This window comes from Takifugu rubripes, chromosome 20, assembly GCF_901000725.2.
Source record: "Takifugu rubripes chromosome 20, fTakRub1.2, whole genome shotgun sequence".
NCBI classification, from domain to species: Eukaryota; Metazoa; Chordata; class Actinopteri; order Tetraodontiformes; family Tetraodontidae; genus Takifugu; species Takifugu rubripes.
The window spans coordinates 4635154-4650300 of NC_042304.1; the positions used below are offsets into that span (position 1 = coordinate 4635154).

Genomic DNA, 15147 nt, shown 5'->3' on the forward strand with positions numbered 1-15147 from the left:
TCTCTGGTTTTCCTCCCGACTGCTTTGTGAGCTGGTTTCACTTCCTGAATCTGCGGCTTTATGCGCATCCCTGTTGGTCTGATAGACTTTATATTTGTTGATGTTTTCCTGGCTGTCATTGGCTACGCTGGCATACTGGTCTACGTTGCTGTTTTCACCAATATCTAATCTGGAAAACGTGACTCTCCTTTCTCGGTGAGTACAAACCTGTCCCGGTTCATCACAACAGTTGAAAGCCTGGTTTTCATATTGACTTTGCTCTACTATGGAGACCTCAGTAGTTGCAGGGGCGCTGTTTTTGTTGGTGATCCGTTGCCAGAGAGCATCAAGCCAAGGTCTTGCTATGACTCCAATGATAAAGGCTACCAGAAACGTGATGAAAACAGACAGACATACAGCCAGGGCCAAATTTGATTGGCTCCCAGCTTGATTCCTTTCTTGAACAATCCTATCTGAGACATCCTGTGTGATCTGTGTATCGATTCTGGGTAAACTTCTAGCTTTCCTTTTTGTACCTTTATCCCTACTTATTTGTAGGTTGAAAACAGAAAGAACATTATTTTCCTCAGACGCACACACATATAGGCCTGTGTCTCCTTCTCTAATGTCAGTGATGAGCAGACCTGCCTGACGGTCACCGACAGGAGTGCGACCATTTGGTGTCAACCACGTTGAATCTGCAAAGAAAAAATAGCGGAAATGGGTTGGAGTGATATTAAGGTGTTATTTTAGGCTTTCTGGGATTTTACAGAAAATTTGTTGCAATGATAAAATATCAGATTTTTTAAATTAGCAGATCTTAAAAATATTATGCTTTTTGTCTACCATATTTTGGATGAAATAATAAACATGTTTGAATAGAGGAATTGTTAATTTGCCCACAGTTTCCATGGGGCCAGTTTGTGTTATTATGCATTTGGAACCACCTCATCACAAGTGGAGACCAAGATAGAAAATAGATATAATGCATCCAAAGAAAAATCTTGAGACGTGATTGCAACAATAACAAAATTGGAGATCTTAATCTCTACGGATCAGAACGACAATGACTAGCTGTGATATGTTGGTCTCATATACATTGCTAATGTTAACAGATGTGTTTCCTGAACACTGAAGTAAAGTCATCCATTGCTTTTCCAAATATTAATCATTTAAAAAAGAATCCCAAACTTTATTACTGATGGTGTGTGGAACATTTTGCAAGGAGAAACAGTAATGAGTAAAATACAATATATAGCATGCAATAGAAAGGCTACATTAACTACACTTTAATCTAAACTAAAAGGAGACACATGCAGATGCAACTCAACGTCACTCCAGTCGAAGGGGATTTCTGATGTGTACAAATTCTGTGGACTACTGTAAGTGCTGATACTGGTGAATGACTTTGTCACTGTCTGCTAAGTTCTTCCCAGTTCTTTCTGGTGGGGCAAATGCCACCTCAGAAAAGCATCTTAAGGGAATAATGACTTTGGAGGAATTCCCTAGGTGGCCATTTCGTCCAGCTGTGCTCCTAAATAGAAAGCACCTAGTGACAGAGCACTCTGGGAATAGTTTTGCAGTCAAAATGTGTCCTTAGCGGCTTTCTTAGTCTCTAAGAATGACATGTTGATCTCTCACAGTAGAAACAGATATTTGATGTTTTTCACAGGTCAATATGACTAATTAGCAAAGCACCAAAACCATGATGACATGATCGTTGAAATGAACCATGCAAATAGAATTTATTTATAAATCCCCGGGGAGATGCTGTTGTGATGTCTGTTACCTTGTGCAGAGCAGGACAGCAGTATCTGGGATCCGCTATAGACCGTGATGTCTTGGTGGAGCTCTGCATCGTTTTCAGTGCTGAGGCAGCTGAGCTCGTCTTCCTCCAGTTGCAGTAGATCTCTGCCCAAAAGGGTGGACGGAGATGCGCACGTCACATTCCAGGCCTTCGGGCCTCTGTTCCTGTCGTAGACCATCCGCCTTCTCAGACTGCGCAGGCTGCAATCACAATGCCACTTGTTCCCAGCCAGCTTAACCTCTGCCCCGATGTTACGTAGAGAAAGGTGCATCAGAGGATGCAGACTAGTCAGCACGTTGAAGCTCAGATCCAGGACCTTTGAGGTGGTGGGGGTGGGGGTGGACATGGTGTAGATATAAAGCATGAATCTACCAGAAATACCAGTAACTCAGAAAGAATTCTACGTAGGATTTAATATTTGTAATATTTGTTTAATATAATTAACAGACCTGGAGCTGAGGTAGATCCTGGAAAATGTGTGGATGGAGACTTGCGATGAGGTTGTGTTGCAGATGCAGCTCCTTTAGCTGTAGCAGGCGGCTGAACTGTCCTGCTCGTAAAGTCGAGATCCTGTTGAAGGAGATGTGTAGAACCTGCAACGATGTGCTGCCTTCCAGTCCTGCATTACAGAAAAGAGAGACATAATCATAATCCACTACTGTTTCATCTTCTTTTATAGGATTTGTATGGTAAAGGTGTTTCTGTTTTATTCTACATTCTGAAGGCAGTATTGAGTTGGTATCAGTGCTCAGTCAAGATACAATTCCAGCCTGTCTCTGGATGTCAAAAATGTCTAAAATGAACCCCCCAGCCCAGAGTGTGAATCTGTAATTCTCCTGGTTTAACACTATCCAGTATGAGTAATTGGGGCCTATGAATCTCTCCGTGCTCTTTCTCCAGCTGTCTCGTCCTTCGACAAGCCAGATCTCCCCGCGTTTGCGGGGCTGAAATAAGCCACTGTGGGTCTGCGCTTCATTAGAGAGGCACCGAGGCTTCTGTGAGCTGAATACCAAACAGGGAAAAAAGTCTATGACTGTCAACACCACTCTCACTAAGTAAATGGGCTGTCTGCACATGCTTTCAGAGAACCCCGGTGAAAGCATTTATTTGAAACTCATGCATCCAACCAAGTAGAAACATTCATGAAGTAACATGGTGCAGGAGAAAATGTGCGTGTTTACATCAGTCATGGAGCCACTGGAATGTCAATAAAAAGCGTGACTGAAGGTTGTACAGTGTCATTATCGTGGCAGGTTTAATCATTTCTAAGCAGAGCAAAGTACTTAAGATAAAGGATATTATTGTCAAGGTTTGCTCAAGTGAGAGATGCTCCCCCCAAAAAGGCAGTTCCCACACTGATCAAAGCTTTATTCAGAAACAGCAGTAAAGCTAAGGATGTATGGAATTGATAATCATTTATGCTGCACGTGCGGACATTTTACAACCTCCTCTCCTAATTAAAGGTGCTCTTGAAGCTTATTGTGTAACTTCAGTGTCATAAAAATAAAACCTCATTGATTTGATGCCAATCTGAACTCTGAACAGACAATGCACATTCAGTCATTTTAAGTTTTTTTTAAGGTATAAAATGCCAAACACTTTGCAGTACTATAACGAATAAAAATGACAGTTTTTCATTCTTAAATCCACCATATTGATTTAAATCTTATACACAGAGAAACATCAATGTGTCATCTATTCAGTCATAATAGTTTATCTAAAACGATTTGTTGTCGTTCCAGCTGATAGATATTGCCGTGCACACGGGGGAAGACCCACAGGCTTCACTCCTGGGTGTGGTGCACCAGTTAAACCACTGAAATTGTGTGAGCAATGACTGGACCCTGCACTGGTGAATCACATTTACTCTCCTGTGTGTCTGCTTTGGACTCTTGTGATACTTTTTGATGATATTGATGTTGTCATTGACACTCAGCAGATCAGGATCATTTTCACATATACACATTAAAAAGTGATTGTTGGATATTTAACTAAGATTTATCAGTTTGGTAACATTTCAAGTTCCATTGTGGTGCCAACAGGTCTGTTTAATAAGTATAGTGATATCATTTTTGGTTCCTGTTCTTATAATATTACTTAGTTACTGTAAAAGATGTCCATTAATGACATATTTAGGTTAGATTTTGAGTAATCCTTTATTAAAAGTCATTTATTGAGTGTGTATATTGATGTAAATATTGCCATAGATCCTCCAGAGTACAGAGGTTTCATATGTAAAGGAGTGACAGTGTAATATCAGAGTTTCTAACAGTGAGTAACTGGAGGTTCTGGTTTCTGGACTGTGGTTCTGTAGCACTGACTCACCCTCTGGGAGCTGTTGTAGGTGGTTGTTCTCAACAGATAACAGTTGCAGGGTGGGGGCCCAGGAGTCACATCCCCGCCTGCCCCAAGGTCTCATGCGGCGTTCACGCCAACCTCCTCGGGTTCTCTCCACACAGAGGGACAAGTGTGTGATGCCGTTGTTATCCAGCCACAGAGTCTGGAGCTTGTGCAGGGGTCGGTCCAGGGCTACAGAGGAAAGGTGGTTGTGGGAGAGGTGTAGCTCGGAGACAGAGTCTGGGATGTGCTGGGGCACCAGGTACAGGCCAGCGGAGGAGCAGTTTAACAGCACGGGGTCACGCTGGCAGGTACAGACATCTGGACACGGCGGTGGGGGAGCGAGGCAGTGATGTCCAGAGGACAGGAGGAGCAGCGCAGCAGCCAAGAATGGCCCCGGTGCCAAGAATGGCCCCGCCATCACAACCTGCCCTGGCAGAAGGAACCAACAGCTACAGTTAGATCACACTGATGGATAAAACCACACAGGTACTTCAGGTACCTACAGCTTTGGATGCACTATGCATACATTTAAACTTAGACCTCTTTGAGGATTATGTGCTGCCTTAGCAATTTTTTAACGTCCTCATATTTTTTTCGTTCTTCTGTTGTGCTTTTTAATCAGAATGTTGCAATAAAGTCAGAGTTTAACAGTCAGATCTCAGGGTCTTACGTGCAATAATTAATCTCAGAATAAATTCATGTTTTCTACTTTGACCAAAATGGGTAAAACTGACAAAAAAAACAGTTGTTTTATAGGAGATATTATTGTACAGTAGTGCTAAAATGTGAATGTTAATATTTACTTTTATTCTTTGGTACAATTATTTAATTGGAAAAAAGCCAGTCCAGTAGCAGAAGTGTATCAAAATACACATTAAATACATTTTCCACAACTGATTCTTGAACACAGTCATTACATTACACTTACTCGAGCTTAACATCTGCTGTTAAGAACACCGATGTTAAAATTAACTCACCTGTTTACTTGACAGGAACCGTTTCTTAACTTTGCTGTCCCTGTATCGCTGAGTTCTCTCTTAGTTCTGGTCAAAGTCTGTCAGTGTTTTGCTGCGTCCAGCATAACATCCACCCTAAGATGCTATTCAGAGATTTATGTAATCATTTACATCTAGTTAATATGTTACTTCTGTTACTTTATGACAGATCACTGCAGCCCTGAACATTTATGACAAGGACCGTGCCCCTCCACATTCTATTAGACTGTAAAGCAGCCCCAGGAGACACACACACCCACACCCACACAACCTTTTATGATTATTTATGTACTGAAACCAATGATAAGAAATTCCACGTAGCAACAAGATTCTTTAATAAAACGAAAGCAGTGGCATGAAGCAGAGCCTTTCCTGATCGGACGATACTTTTTTTCTTTAATATCGTTAAACATTTAAAACAATCTCACAACAGGCTGTAGGATAATATAGACAAGACACCTCAAAACAAAACTCAAGACTTTTTCATTGTATTGCACAAGATTCAAAACACTCCACACAGCTTCAACCCAAACGGCATCCATGATTTGCATTAATCTGTAATAGAATTTAGTCCATCGCTCTCAAAAGCTACGCAACCGTGTAGTGTTTGCCTGTAGAAAGCAACAAAAATACCAAAATTCTATAGCATCCCTTGTAAATCCGTTGGCACATGCATGATGGCTGATTTCTGTGGAGAGTTACGCAAATTCAACATTCCTGGATGTCTCATTATACACGTGTTTTATGATGAGACCTAAATATAATACGCGTCTGACAAAGAATATAATAAATATGGAACACAGAGGTCACAGCAACACTATAAGTAGCATCTGAAACAACTCCGGAGTCTAATACTGGACGATGAGGCTAAAATACTGAGCGGTGCGCAATCAAACCCAATATTATGTCCAGTGCTGATCACTGACAGGAATTTATAAATTATTGGCACACCTGCAGAAATATAAAACATCCACATGTCACCTTAACATCTTTGGCCAAATTAACTACAACATGATTTCCTATCTGACAAATAATTACAGATCACAATAATGATCAGTTGAACAGAAAGAGTATCCTGTGCAATGTTGGGATGATACAATAGAAGTATAAAAAATACTCAAAACCTCTTTCATTATTACAGCAAAAATAAAACTCAATTCTGGCCTGATTTTTTTAAGCTATAATAATAAGCCTGCACAGTGCTGGTGCAGAAAATAAGATATATTATTTTAACCACAGGCCATTCAACAAGCATTGATGCTTTACACAAACCTTCCAAAATATGCAAACCGGTCGTCTAACGTCAGTAACAGACTGTAAAGAGGTGTAAGATTAAACTCCAGTTAAATGTCCCAGTGGGTTTTTCTACAGGGGTTATCTGAAGTCTGGCAGCCCATGTTGGGGTATTTCACCTGTACACGGAACAGCGTGCCGTCTGCACACATGCACAGCTTGTACCGCTCTAAACCCTCGTCAAAGTATACGTCTCCCGCGGAATTAGGGATGCGTGTAGCGTTAAACATGACGGAGCCGTTGAGGATGATGCTGTTCTCCTGGAAAGGGACAAAGCAGAAGCCAGTGAGTATCGTGTTGGTTTCTCCCTCCTCACACCCACAATCGCACACAAAGCCTCATTTACAGGAGAGGTCAAATTCCTGACTTACAGCCCTGAGCTCGATGTCGCCACCCATTTTGAACTCCACAGTTCGGCCCATAATGTTGACGCCTTCGTTTCCACGGATGATGGCTTTGCCGTCGCCTTTAATGTTCAGGTCGGTTGCAGCACTACTTGTGATCTGCAGTTACAGAAAACATGACATAAAGCACATCTCTTTACCACAGTTCCGACGGCACTGTGCAGGCTGTGGGGCGTATTACACACACCCTCTCCGTGGAAGCCTTTTTCACACTCAGCACTTTGACTCCTTTGGGCAAATGAAACTCGTGGTTTTCAAAATCTGTGCTGAAGAACGTGTTCTGCGAGCGAGGGTCCGTGAACGAAATGCCGACATCGCTGACGACAGAGGTTTTGTCCTTCTCCACGCTCAGCTTCGTGGTGCCCTGCTGGAACACAACCTGGATAGGGAAAGAAAAAGCAAAGGCCCTTTTTTTTTTTTTACAGCGTGCACCTGATGAGTCACATTCCAAATAAACGGACTCTCTTCTCCCTTACCGGATTATTGTTGCCGACCAAAACCAAGTCTTGGTCCTTCCGGCCTCCGACTGTGCTTTTGTGCAGTGGGTGAACAATGCCCATGTCTGCCTTCTGCTTGAAGCGCAACAACCCGTTCTCATGAAACTCCATACTGTCACACCCGTTGGGGCCGATTCGGATAACTGTCCATATCACCAACGTGATCTGAGGAACACACGTGGACAACTCTTTACTGCCATTTCCAGGGAAGTACACACAATCATCATCAAATGGACAATGAATCCACTCACAATCAGGTTAATTAAGGCAAGGAGGAAGAGGAGGACAACAAAGCAGACCGCCATGTTGCCCTTGCGTCCTCTCAGACCCGTCTTGTGCAGACGTTCTTCTTCTATTGGTACATAACCAGCCCTAAAGTTGCTGTTGTGTTCCTTGTTGATGCTGCGTCTCTCTATAGCCTTCTCTCGCATGGACTTCTTTACAGGCCCGTTGGTGCTTTCCTGAAAAGTATAAAACTTTGTGATTTATGAAGAAAAAATATGTGTTGTCCATGCAGTAAGAATAAAAACACAGTCCAAAGATCTAGAACCAGCAATATCCCTGAATACGTGGTTTTTTTTAAATAGATAACATCTTCAGTAGAGACAGAATGGATTTAATGGTTCATATTAAGTTTCCTTCTGCTTAATAAACATTACTGTTACAAATGTGGAGAGAAAATAGTGTTTTTATTCCCAGAGCTCTGCAGTGGAATGTCTCCAGCGACCGTCTGTCTGGCAGCAACTATAAATAAACCACAGCCGATCAGAAATAAATCGCAATATCAAACAGATTCTTTTTAGGCATTTAAAGTCTTGTTTCTATAAAACGCTGGTTCAGCCTCAACGCAACAACAATAATCAATTTCAACACAATATTAAAGCCGAAGCTATTGGGCCAGTGGCGGATCTATGATTTTTCCGTTACTTACATGTACAGGCATTTAATGCCGCCCCAGACGGGCCATGGTTGCATATTAGTGTTTATTTAATGCAATTATGGGCTGAAACTAGAAGAGAAAGCAGAAATTCAACAAAAATATAGAAAATAACGGACCTGTTCGGACGCCATGTTGACCCTCCCTCTCCAGCGTTGGCAGCGAACAGGAACGTACCATTTTCAACGGCAAAAACACGGATTATTTTATAAAATCAGGTTAATTTAGAACCTATTTAGTCATCGACTAAAATGTTGTGGATCCAAACTGGGCAACTTTTGGGTGAAAGCTGGAAAAATGACCAGTTATTATGATGTTTAAACTCTGTGAATAATGGCCCATTCCGACTGATGCCAGCCAATGAGTTGAGGATCCCAAAATAGGAAAACTCGTTCATTCATATGTTCCATATGGATCCCGGGAGAGGACTGTTGCAGGAGATAGGATGGAACCTGTAGGGAACAAATAGTCTTGGAAATAAAGAAATGCAGTACTACCAGGAGTTGAGAGAAGAAAGTGAAGTAGGAGTTGTCATGTACATTTATATCGTTCCCTCGAAGAGAATCAATAACATGATTCCCGTTAATCAATTATTCCTGGACTATTCTAACGTTCAGAGGTAATTTCTCTGCCAATATCTAGAGTTTGCTTTTGAAAGAGGCGTGTTTCCTGGGGGAACAACAAAACGATTGGACACAATAAATTTGAAAAAGAGGGGCTTTATTGGGAGTTGTCTCTATTTCGAGATTGTGAAGCATATTTTCTTGACATTCAGACATGCAGCAGATTTGGAAGAGAAAAGTTATACTACGTGATCTTGACTTCATTTTCCGCATCGACCCTTTAAAATCCTAAAAAAAAAAAAAGTAGTTTTCCTCCGCTAAAAAATAAATAAATAAAAAATCGAGGGAAAGAAACATAATGCAAATAAATAGAACCATGAAAGTTACATGAATATATGGGATAATGTGCTGGCGAAAACAGGTCTTTAAGTCACATAAAAAGCCCAATATAATGTCAAATATCAGAAGGTGAGCAGGTTAGTATAAAGGCGTCAGCCTTGCAAGAGCCTTCTTCCCCCAACAGTATTAAAACCACACAACACCATATTAAAATAACAGAGCACTAATAAAAGTGCGTACTGAACATTACATTAACAGAGTTCTGTTTGTAACACTTGATCTACTCTTCCATTACATACGGACAGACTCATTCCACCTTTACTGTATATGTATGGATGTTTGTGCCAGTAATTGAACTGGTCCCAGTCTGACAGTGGAGAATCAGAACCCAGTTTAGAAGATGAGGGAGGAGAGGAGCTGCAGGGGACAGTGCTGATCCCCACACAGGGATGAGCTCCACACCCGGCCCGGGGCCGCGGCTCTGGGGGCCGGGGCGGTGCCTCTGCGTCTGCGTCGTGGGTGGAGAGAGTTGCCAGGGCGGGATGGTTTGTTAGGGGGCTCGCTGACGAGTTGGGGGGCATTTAAAGCTGCTCCGCAGGCATGGCCGACGCTTTGAGAAGACTGACCAATGCTTCATCTTTCAGCCTTTTACAGGACAAGCTGGAGAGTTGGCAGCGGGATTATCGGGTGAGTTTATTAATACTTAATCAGCGACCCAAATCTCAGTAAGCTAGCTGCCCCTGTATGGATGAGTTAGTCATTATTAACAGCCTTTGTTTCTGTCACAATGTAGTAAAAAGCTTCTGCCCAGTTTCACCATATTTGTTCAGCCATTTCAGGATTAGTTAACCGGTATATTGTGGACTAATGTGGATTTTTCTCCCGTAAACTGGACGTTAATTCATCGTTATCATTCAGCAAACCTGCTAACATAATGCGAGTAGCATGCTGTCGTGTTTGATATACATATTTTACCTATAAGTTGAAACACACAGTAAAGGAATGCACTTGTATGTGACATAGATTTCCTGTGCAAGTTTGGTTGCTATGGACGCCAGTCGCCATGACTACCGCTTACTTTCTCCAAAGACGTTTCACTTGAAATAGTTCAAGTACTTTGACTTCCTGTGTTGATCTACTGACCGGAAGTACACGGCAAACTAAAATTAAAATTTAGGCTAATTTAAAGCTTTGATGAAACATTTTCCCTAGAACAGAGAGCAAAGCAGTCCACAATGTGCTTTATTATTTTTTTTTATGTTGCGTAACTAACTAACTAATGACTTTTTACCACTCAGATATTATCTTGTGACCAAAATCTAAATAAATGTTGTGAGCTGATTGAACTGACCACCAGCATCCAGAGCCAGCTCTTTGCTGTCCTCAATATCACGGCTGCAGAAGGTACGAACAAAGCTTGTATGACTGTTGATTGATTTAAACAACAAATTTAAAGGTGACTGAATTCACGGTCTGATCCACACACACTCAGGTGGACACTATGATGGAGTGGACACCTTGAAAACACGCTTGCTTCCCTGGCTCGGAACCTGCTTCTCAGTGTCGAGGCCGTCAGTCACTAATGACACCAGTTTACAGCTGATCCAGGTGACATTAACAAAAGTTCTTACTATGAACAGAAAACCAAAATTTTTCAGTCATACCCACTTTACATATAGCGCTTTTCCTGTGTCTGTACTGATGAACGTTTACAATATTCTTCAGTCTAATACGAGTATATGAATATGAGTAAATGGGCCTGCTTACATTTACTGTGCGATATCACCTGCGGTTCTCAGGAATCGGTGGAAAAGGATCGGAAAATCAGGGAGCTCTCCGTCTCCCATGACAACCAGATGCAGAAGCTGGACGCTGAGCTGGGCTCCACACGCCTGCAGTTGGAATCTGTCAAGGCTGCGTGAGTTTAAACAGTTTTCAATCTCAGCTTTGATGCTTCAGGGAAAGGTTATGGACACAAAGCCCAGTTGCTCGTAAGTTTGTCTCCAGGTACAGATGGTGCACATGTCCTGCCGGTGGCATTTATCGATCAGCCTTTTTTATTCCAACAGCATGGCCGGTGTTCAGGAGGAACTTGATGAGACAAAGAGCAAATCAGCAACCGCTTTGCTGGCCAGCGAGGATGAAATATCACAACTGAAAGCAGAGTGGGTGGAGTCCTCCTTGATGCTGTGCCTTTCTGTCTTTTATGAACCTGATGTCTCTGTTTCAGGTTGCATGCTGCTCACGAGCAGCTGGAGGTGTACGAGAGGAAGCTGAGCTCTCTGGATGACTATGAACGGAGGATTCGCCTCCTGAGAGAGGAATTCTCCTACCTGAGCACAGAGAAGTCCACGCTGCACGAGAGGTATGCAAACGTACCCAGCAGGGTATATATGTTAAATATATGATCTGCTTATGTTTTGGCTCCTATCAGGTTGACCAGGAGTCATTCTCCAAGTTCCTTGTCCAGACTGGGTCGCTGTTGCAGCAGTAGGAGGAGCGAGTCCCCCACCAGGGCTCAGCTCACTAGCTCGTCCCGCCACGCACGCCTCATATCTCGCTTCAACGGCCTGTACGCGGGGGAGCGCCTGGAGGCCCAGGCGCTGCTTCATCGTTACATTGACGACCTGGAAACGGTCCAGAGGATCATCTTCATCGCTGTGGCGGTACGACCTCAGACAACCACACTAGAGGCTTGTTTTCACTGGCGTCTTACTTGGTCGGCTTGTGTTTGTCCAGGAGTCCTTTAAAGCTGCCAAACTGGCTTATCGTCAGTTCAAACTCCGAACCAGGAAGACGCTGTCTGCAACACACTTTGGACCAGAAAGCCTAGAGGACGCGTCTGTGGACTACATTGTCAGAAACTTGGACCTTTATGATGTTGAGACCAGCGTCAACGTAGGACTCATTCCCCTCTCTCGGGTTCTGGTTTCCCAGCAGCTGAAGTTTGTTTTATCTTCCCAGGACGTGATCAGCGCCATGAATGTGAACCCCCAGATCTCGTTCCCGCCCGAGGTGGACTTTGTCCTCATCGGCGACCTGATCACAGAGACGTGCAAGGTGGCCTTCGCCATGCAGACACTGGACCCCCCGCTGGACATTTCCTTCGCTAGTGACGGAGAACTTTACAACGACAGCAGGTCGCTGTTCTGAGTGAAACTGTGCTGCTCGTTTGATGACTTTGATTTAAGGTTACTTAATCTGAAGGTACCTTAATATGAAGTTACCTTAATCTGAAGTTACCTTAATCTGAAATTACCATAATCTGAAATTACCTTAATCTGAAATTACCTTAATCTGAAGTTACCTTAATCTGAAGTTACCTTAATATGAAGTTACCTTAATCTGAAATTACCTTAATCTGAAATTACCTTAATCTGAAGTTACCTTAATCTGAAATTACCTTAATATGAAATTACCTTAATCTGAAGTTACCTTAATATGAAATTACCTTAATCTGAAGTTACCTTAATATGAAGTTACTTTAATCTGAAATTACCTTAATCTGAAGTTACCTTAATCTGAAATTACCTTAATCTGAAGTTAAGCATAAACTCAGAACAGGGTCTCAAGCGAAGCCAAAGGGGAAAAAACATAATTATCAGTTTATATTCAAAATGTTGTATCGGTTTTGTCTATTAGTTGCTGCCACCATCATCTCCTGTAGAAACCAAAGCAAACATCAGGTCAGAGCTTCTCCAACCTGTCTGACAGGTACCGGCGCAGCTACGACTCCGAGTTCACCGCTCCCCTGGTGAGGTACCACGTGTGGCCGACCTTGGTGGAGGGAGGCGCTGTCCTGATAAAGGGAGAGGCTGTGACCAGAAGAGCGGCTGTGGTACAGACCTACGTGTGGCCGACCCCTGAAGGGCACAGTTACGCTCCGTATTTACTGGGGATTTGTCTGATTCTTGCAGTGGGCCAGAGGTCGGAGCAGGAGCGCCAGCCCTGTGCGCTCTCACTCGCTCAGCCCAACACGCACTCTTGTAAGTCTCCACTACAACCACACACGGGGGTGGGGGGGTTCAGCCAGTTCCTTATAAATCTGACACTCAGATATGATCATTTTTCCTCTTGCGTTGACCCCACTGGGTCTGAGGGTATGTGGATTAACTACTGGATTCATCTGTTTGCTTCTTCATCAAACGTCCCTGCACAGTTAACATCCTCAACCCTTTTTAGGCTTTGAACGGCAAAAGAAGCCTGTCTCCTGATCGTCTCAGAGAGGGCTACCTGTGAAATCCGGCCCGTCCGTCCACCCTCAGTTAAACAAGGCTGAAGGCAGTTTTGTGTTTTACCTCCAATTCCACCAAATAAAACAAGAACTCCTCTGATACAAAACCACACAAAGGTCTCTCAGGGGTGGCAATGCTCGACCCTTTGTGTGTTTATGTCATAGATGAAACAAAACAGTCTGGCAGCTCCACACTTCTCCTTGTTTTTATATTTACTCTGAGTAGGGTGTTGTTGACAGCGTTTTAGTGTTTATTTTACCTGCATGGTAGCACTTTGTTAGTCTGACAGCTTTAGCAATGTAGCATCATGAGAATAATCCTATTAACTCCAAATCCACGTTGTTTTGGCCAAAATGATGACGATGGTGCTGTTGATTACAATTGTTTACACATTCAATGACTGAAAAAAAGTGAAAGAATGTCATTACGCAAACATAACAATGAAGAAAAGCCTTTTTAAACAGTCAGCAAACCCACTGGAAATAGAGTAAAGAACAGACTCGCTACCTCACTATCATTTAGTAAATACACACAGAATTCGGGTTTAAACAATCTACTATTATTTGTTTACACATTTTCCAAAAGTCTAACACATCAAATGTATCATTTAAATCATTTTTATGTTTGTGAAACGGCACTGAAAAATCTTTTTGTTCCTGTCTAAAATGTGTCCGAAATCTACATAGTATGTTTAAGAATATCACCCACATTTGTAAACAGGTGAACGTGTGCACTTCTTTTCATTATTCACTCTACGTGCACGTGATCCTCTGACACGATTTTATTAAATACTACTGTAATTCATTTTGCATGATTTGCTCTGAGCTTCCATTACAGAGTTGTATGTTCTATCATTGTGTTTATACAGAATAAATGGCTGACACCCCCCCACACCCCCATTCTCTTGGCTCTTTTTTAAAGGACACAGTAACTGAATACAGATTTAGCAAAGATCTGAGGACAGATCAGTTGTGATCCAGTGTGTGCTGATTGTTCCAGTGTGTCCTGACGCTTCAGTGTTATTACCTCTTCCTGCAGTGCATTAAGGCAACAGCAGATGGTGCTATTGGACCATCATGAGTGCGAGCCCAAGACGCTCCCGAGTCCTTTATTACCAAACAAAAATCACACTTCTTTGTTGAATCACTTATTTTAGAGTGTTTGCTAACTGTGGAATATATTTCAAAGACTGATTTTTTTTTTTTTTTTTTACATACGTTACTATTTGCCAGTCACAGATGTTTTATATTAACGTTGCACACAAACAACAATGGTGCTGTGGAATTAATATGCAGAAAATAATATAAAGTGTTTTATTATTTAAGGGGGCTCTGTGAGTGATTATAACAGGAATGTAAAGCGCATTACAGGCTAATGTTTGTGCTATTGTGACTAAATTCCCATTTAGTCCTATTTGACTCACAGCATGCATGAGTTGTTTATTCATGGCAATCACTCTTATTTACTAGGTTAGCACGCCATGGATTAGCAACATGCTGATTGTTCCGTGACTTTGTTCTTGATGTGAGCTGAGTTCAGTCAGTGTGACTGCTCTGGTTCCGTGTTCTATGTTCTGTTTCTGGTTGCTTCTGCACCGCTGACCTTTGAGCGTGAAGCTCTTCAGAGGCTGTGCTGTCAGAGCCCACAGAGACCATAACACACATCTGGAATTGAGCCTCATCCTGGTTTTTGTACAATTTATGACAGGAAGGACAGAGCAGAGATGGAGAGAGAGGCAGATCTATAACTGCGATGTTA

The 15147-nt window shown here is 42.4% G+C and overlaps 2 protein-coding genes and 1 long non-coding RNA gene across 6 annotated transcripts; 1 reads left to right on the forward strand and 2 right to left on the reverse strand.

The window, feature by feature from the left end:
* The first annotated feature begins 100 nt into the window (after positions 1 to 100).
* Positions 101 to 14273, forward strand: spata18 (spermatogenesis associated 18). Of its 4 annotated transcripts, XM_029827862.1 has the most exons (13): positions 101 to 195; positions 9799 to 9841; positions 10453 to 10558; positions 10647 to 10762; positions 10954 to 11072; positions 11224 to 11319; positions 11385 to 11519; positions 11589 to 11820; positions 11894 to 12052; positions 12119 to 12294; positions 12869 to 12992; positions 13072 to 13140; positions 13337 to 14273. In XM_029827862.1, the coding sequence occupies exons 1-13, from the start codon at positions 101 to 103 to the stop codon at positions 13391 to 13393; spliced, it is 1527 nt and encodes a 508-aa protein (XP_029683722.1). In that variant the 3' UTR covers positions 13394 to 14273. The 4 variants fall into 4 exon arrangements, with proteins under 4 accessions (XP_029683722.1, XP_029683720.1, XP_003973978.2 ...); XM_029827860.1 differs by having other exon boundaries at positions 12869 to 13140; XM_003973929.3 differs by lacking the exon at positions 101 to 195 and having other exon boundaries at positions 9355 to 9841.
* Positions 1965 to 4249, reverse strand: LOC115247173 (uncharacterized). The gene is made up of 3 exons (XR_003886224.1): positions 4112 to 4249; positions 2236 to 2405; positions 1965 to 2102 (listed from the first exon to the last, which is right to left on the reverse strand). It is a non-coding gene; the product is annotated as an uncharacterized lncRNA (long non-coding RNA).
* Positions 5440 to 8508, reverse strand: sgcb (sarcoglycan, beta (dystrophin-associated glycoprotein)). Its single transcript, XM_011614540.2, has 6 exons — positions 8372 to 8508; positions 7567 to 7776; positions 7295 to 7480; positions 7006 to 7197; positions 6786 to 6917; positions 5440 to 6674 (listed from the first exon to the last, which is right to left on the reverse strand). Exons 1-6 carry the CDS (start codon positions 8384 to 8386, stop codon positions 6465 to 6467), a joined length of 945 nt encoding a protein of 314 aa, XP_011612842.1. The 5' UTR covers positions 8387 to 8508; the 3' UTR covers positions 5440 to 6464.
* Positions 14274 to 15147: the final 874 nt, after the last annotated feature.